The sequence below is a fragment of the Morone saxatilis genome, unplaced genomic scaffold (assembly GCF_004916995.1).
Source record: "Morone saxatilis isolate NCDOM2014 unplaced genomic scaffold, NCSU_SB_2.0 Contig11, whole genome shotgun sequence".
In the NCBI taxonomy this organism is placed as follows: domain Eukaryota; kingdom Metazoa; phylum Chordata; class Actinopteri; family Moronidae; genus Morone; species Morone saxatilis.
The window spans coordinates 19,337,331-19,342,048 of NW_023339663.1; the positions used below are offsets into that span (position 1 = coordinate 19,337,331).

Sequence of the window (4,718 nt, forward strand, 5' to 3'; positions counted from 1 at the left end):
GTGTGTGTGGAGACAGAGAGAGAGAGGATGCCAGTATCTGAGTCAGCACAAGCAGGTGGCAAGTGGAGATTTTAAGGAATAATTTGTTATAGAGACAATGATCTCACATATGTGTGCATGTGGTATGTGTTTATGTGTGTGTGTTTATTCACATTCATTGTTTATTCATTTAATTTTTTACAATGAAAAATGTGTTGCAGACTAAAGCTCTCTTTTTACCATGCTCATTTTGTTTTTATTTATCTCTCCCCAGTTTCCTCTTAGATAACTTTGTTAATTAAAACATCATCCATTTCTCAAGAGTCCTCCGTCACCTTGTTTCTTTCTTTTAAATACATTTATTTTAGAAATACATAATTATTTTCTGTTGCAACAGACGGAAAACTGCTTCAGACATTTTGCAATGTCCTCTATAAAAATATCTATTTACCACGTCGCCTCATACCTGCAGTTCCACCCAAGAATAAGGCAGCATGGCTGTGAACTCCAACATAGTCTAACTTACAACATTAGCCAGAAGCAGTCTCATAGTCTTCCTGCATTTAAGTATTTGTATGAAAGCATGAAATATCAACTTATCTATTAAGAAGTATTTTAAACAATACCATTGATTTCTCCTGGATGTTGAATCAATTTTCATACTCTTTTCTCTTTCTGCCCCCCCCCCCCCCCCCCAACAACCACCCGTCTTGCAGCCCTGTGAATGCATTTTCCTGTTTGTGTCTCTTTCTGAGGCCATGTTTGGCATTCAAGACAGAGAGCATTAGAGGCTGTGGATCAGAGAGACTGGCACAGCACCACATGATTACTCTTGTCCCTGATGGAGCGTATTTGCATTACAGAGAGGAAAAAGGCACTTTTGAGTTTTCTCTTCTGATTTTTGAAGACAAAAGAAAGCAGAATGTTTTCACATCCACATACCACAAATTCTCATTATTCATGGTTTCACTGCATGGCCTGTGTAGGCAGTATTTGGACCTCAGTGGATCAATAATGTCCATTAAAGTTAATTTATCCTGCCAGAGTGTGATGCTCTATATATGTTTACAAATGAAGGGAAGAATAAGTGGAGACATCTTTGCAGGGAGAGAAGTCAACAAAAACTCACCCTTTCTCTTTCCTTCCCTTTCTGTCTCCAGTTACAGACCATGAACTATGTGGGTCAGTTGGCGGGCCAGGTGTTTGTGCAGGTCAAGGAGCTGTACAGGGGACTCAACCCTGCAACACTGTCTGGATGTATAGATGTCATCGTGGTGCAGCAGCCTGATGGCTCCCTGCAGTGCTCCCCCTTCCACGTCCGCTTCGGGAAGATGGGCGTGCTGCGGTCCCGTGAGAAAGTGGTGAGATTATTGGGCGCTTTTTCATCTGTATGCACCGTATGTCATTTTGTGAACAATTTGAGAGCTTAGAGGCTGTCACACTTATATTCTAACAATAGTTTGCAGTTTAAAGGTGACATTTCACACACAAAAACACTTACAAGAAGAAGCTTACAGTAGTTGCTATTGGTTGGGTGAGATGGATGGAACTAAAAGTTACTGTCGACACAAAACCTAATATCAAGGTTGTTTTATTAATGCTAATGAGGTTTAAAACATGACTCTTTTTTGTGTTGTATAGGTGGACATAGAGATTAATGGAGAGCCAGTGAGTTTGCACATGAAGCTGGGAGAGAATGGAGAGGCCTTCTTTGTCAAAGAGACTGAGAACACACTGGTGAGTAATGATCAACAGAGTCGTTAACCTGAGTCGGTAAACACACACAAATATAGGACAGAACATAACTTACTGACACAAAGGTCAAATTGTTCAGTCAGAACTAAAATAGAGGCAGAGCTTGAATTGGACTGGCCTTTTGCATTGTGATAGTTCTGACCGATTCCACCACCACTTACTGATGGATCTGCAAACATGTCGTTATTTTAATCATCAGGCAGTCTAGTCTCCTCATCCCGGAGGGGATATGAAGTAGTCAAGTTTGAACGCTTGTCAAAGACACGCCACACAGCTGTTTATACTGCTTTGAGGCTGGATTTTACAACCCTGGAAAGTTAAGTCATGGCAGTACTAATATTTTACTCCATCAAGATGCCAGAAGGCAGTGTATTCTGCGTGTACTTAACTGCACGATGCACTGCGTTGCCAGGTGACATTACAGTAAAATACAGTGCTAGAACCAACTGTTTCTCTGCACAACCAGATTTTTTTTTCCAGTCAAAGGCAGTTGTTAGTTTAAAGATACCCCTTGTAAAACTGCCAAATAGGCCTTATTTATTATACAGACTCTATTCTACCTCAAAACAGAAAGAAACACAAAAATATGATAATGTAAACATGGCTACTTACAGAATGATGGATGACCTTACCAGCCACAATCTATTTTTTTGGCCTTTTCATGGCTTTTTATTGGAACAGGACAGCTGTAGAGAGACAGGGAGTGGGTAGGGAGGGGGGATAACAACGCAGCAAACAGGCAAGAGGGTAGATTTCGAACCCAGGCCGGCGCTGCAGGCAACTCCTGTATAATGGGTCACCAGCTCTACTGACTGAGCTATCCATCTATTTCAAGTGGAAAACAATCTGCTGGTCTGAGATTCTGTTTGTACAAAAGCAGATACAGTCTGTAGCATATTAGCTGAAATATAAGCTGAACAACAAGAAGGAACAAGAGCTTCTGTCCCCTTGTGGCATTCTGTTGGCCAGCATGACCTGAAGTTTCCTGGAAATAAACCATCAGGACTGACAGCATTCATAAACAGATACTGATCAGTCAGCTGGTTCACGCAAATGCACCCCACACGCAACACCACACCACCACACACAACACACACACACACACACAGACACATCAGAGGTGGATGGTTTGTAACAATTTAATGCATGATTGGGAAAAAATAAATCTTATTTTCTTTGTTGACAGTTGAGCTACATCTTATATGCTCTCGTTCTATGCGTTGCCAATAGTAATTCAGTAGCCACAGATGCTTAGTTATTTTTTCATATCCTGTTTTATTCATGTGCATGTGACATTACGCTGCTCGTATCAGCACCAAGGTTCAGGGCTCAGTCCTAAATAGGGATTCACAAAGTACAAATGTATGCCCTTATGGCACCGTGAGGCACTTTGAATAATACATCCTCCACGTGAGTTACTGTATGTGCTAGATGTGCACCCAGAAAACTGCAGATCAGAAATGACAGAAGGAGCATATTAATATGTATTACAAAGTTGTAGTGTAAACACAACGGCATATTGAAGTCAAGTAATAAAGTGCAGTGTCAAGCTGGTATCACTCATCCCAGGGCTTCATTTTGAAGATACATGTAGTCATTGGAATAACAAAACAACTCTTGAATTAAAATGACTTTATTGTAATGGTATGGTCATGTTCAACCTTCAAAACTCTGCAGCATTTTGGATGAGGGGAAGCACTCTTGGCAGTGTTTCCCAGTCAGGAATTAAAAGCAATATGTCATAAATCTCTGAAGCTCTAATTCCTGATCTGAAGGATTACTTTGGTTTAATTCTCCTCTCATTACTTACTGTCTCAGTTAAAGATTGGGAGCCTTTCTCCAACTTAGTCAGTCCATCAGTAGGTGCCGTAGGTGCTCTTCAGAGTGGGTCCTACAAGAATATTGTAATGCCTCAGCCCTTAATGGATAGGAAAATAAATAATACCTTAGAAGCTTTTTCGAATTCGAACACTGAGAATTACTTGCAATATTTCTTTGACCATGTCTAACATAGTGTTTGGGACTTTTTGTCAAATCCTCTCCTTGACATAACTCTCCCTCCGCAGAGTGGAAAACCACCAGAGGGCTATTTATAGCTCTGTCAAATTCACCTTCATGTGCAGTTGGGTGCGCACAGACTGCACTCAGAAACTGTCTGTCACTGATCCGTGCAGTGTCCAAACTGATGAGGAGACAGATAGTGAAAGAGGAGCAGGACTAACAAGACACACAGGAGCACAGATAGGCAGACAGCACATACATTGTATACTGTACAGTAGTAAAGAGAAGTATGCAGTAAGTCCAGACAGATAAACACACACAGGACACGCATCGTCAGATATGGCAGTTTGAGGATTATTTCAGTTTCTAATTATTTGTTTGTAGTGTCTTTGTTCTGTCTTTCAGTAACGGTCTAATTTATTATCTCTCTGATCTGAATGGAAAAAGATCAAAAACATTTTTACGGAACTATTTGGCATCGAGCCCAGTCTGCTATGTCACTCCCAGCCAACCCCCATCTTTACTCTCTCACCCACTGTTCCTCAGGGTGTAACGTTACATTTGAGGATTTGTTGGGGCTTGTGTATATGCAAATAGATCTCACATATGAAACATTAACCAAACGTTGCAGCAGAAATGAATCTTCAGGCTACAACATTGCAAAACACATGTTCATGTTAAAGTGCCTTACAGGTGAAAACATAAAAATTAGGTGTGACTTAATGTGTATCTCATCAATTGTGCTGTATAACCAACTTTAATTTCAGTGTGACTAATCCAAGGGATTCAAAATGGTGTGTGAAATCGAATTACCTCAGTTATTCCATCATATCAGATAGTGTTTGCAGTGTAGGCCTATAAACAAATGCTGTATTGTTGCTCGGCTGCGTGGGTTTGTCTGAAAAGATAATCCACCTGAAAACAAAATTCATATGTCACTTTTCTTTTTTTGGGGCTTATTATTGCCTTTAATTGATAGAGAC

At 40.5% G+C, this 4,718-nt stretch overlaps 1 protein-coding gene across 3 annotated transcripts in view; it reads left to right on the top strand.

Annotated features, from left to right (window-relative positions):
• The window catches only part of lpin1 (lipin 1), a 30,104-nt gene that overhangs the window by 9,972 nt on the left and 15,414 nt on the right, over positions 1-4,718 (top strand). For all 3 annotated transcript variants that reach the window (XM_035652453.1, XM_035652455.1, XM_035652456.1), the window contains exons 2-3: positions 1,140-1,340; positions 1,621-1,716. In XM_035652453.1, coding sequence (XP_035508346.1) covers positions 1,140-1,340; positions 1,621-1,716 — 297 coding nt within the window. The remainder of the gene's footprint in view (positions 1-1,139; positions 1,341-1,620; positions 1,717-4,718) is intronic.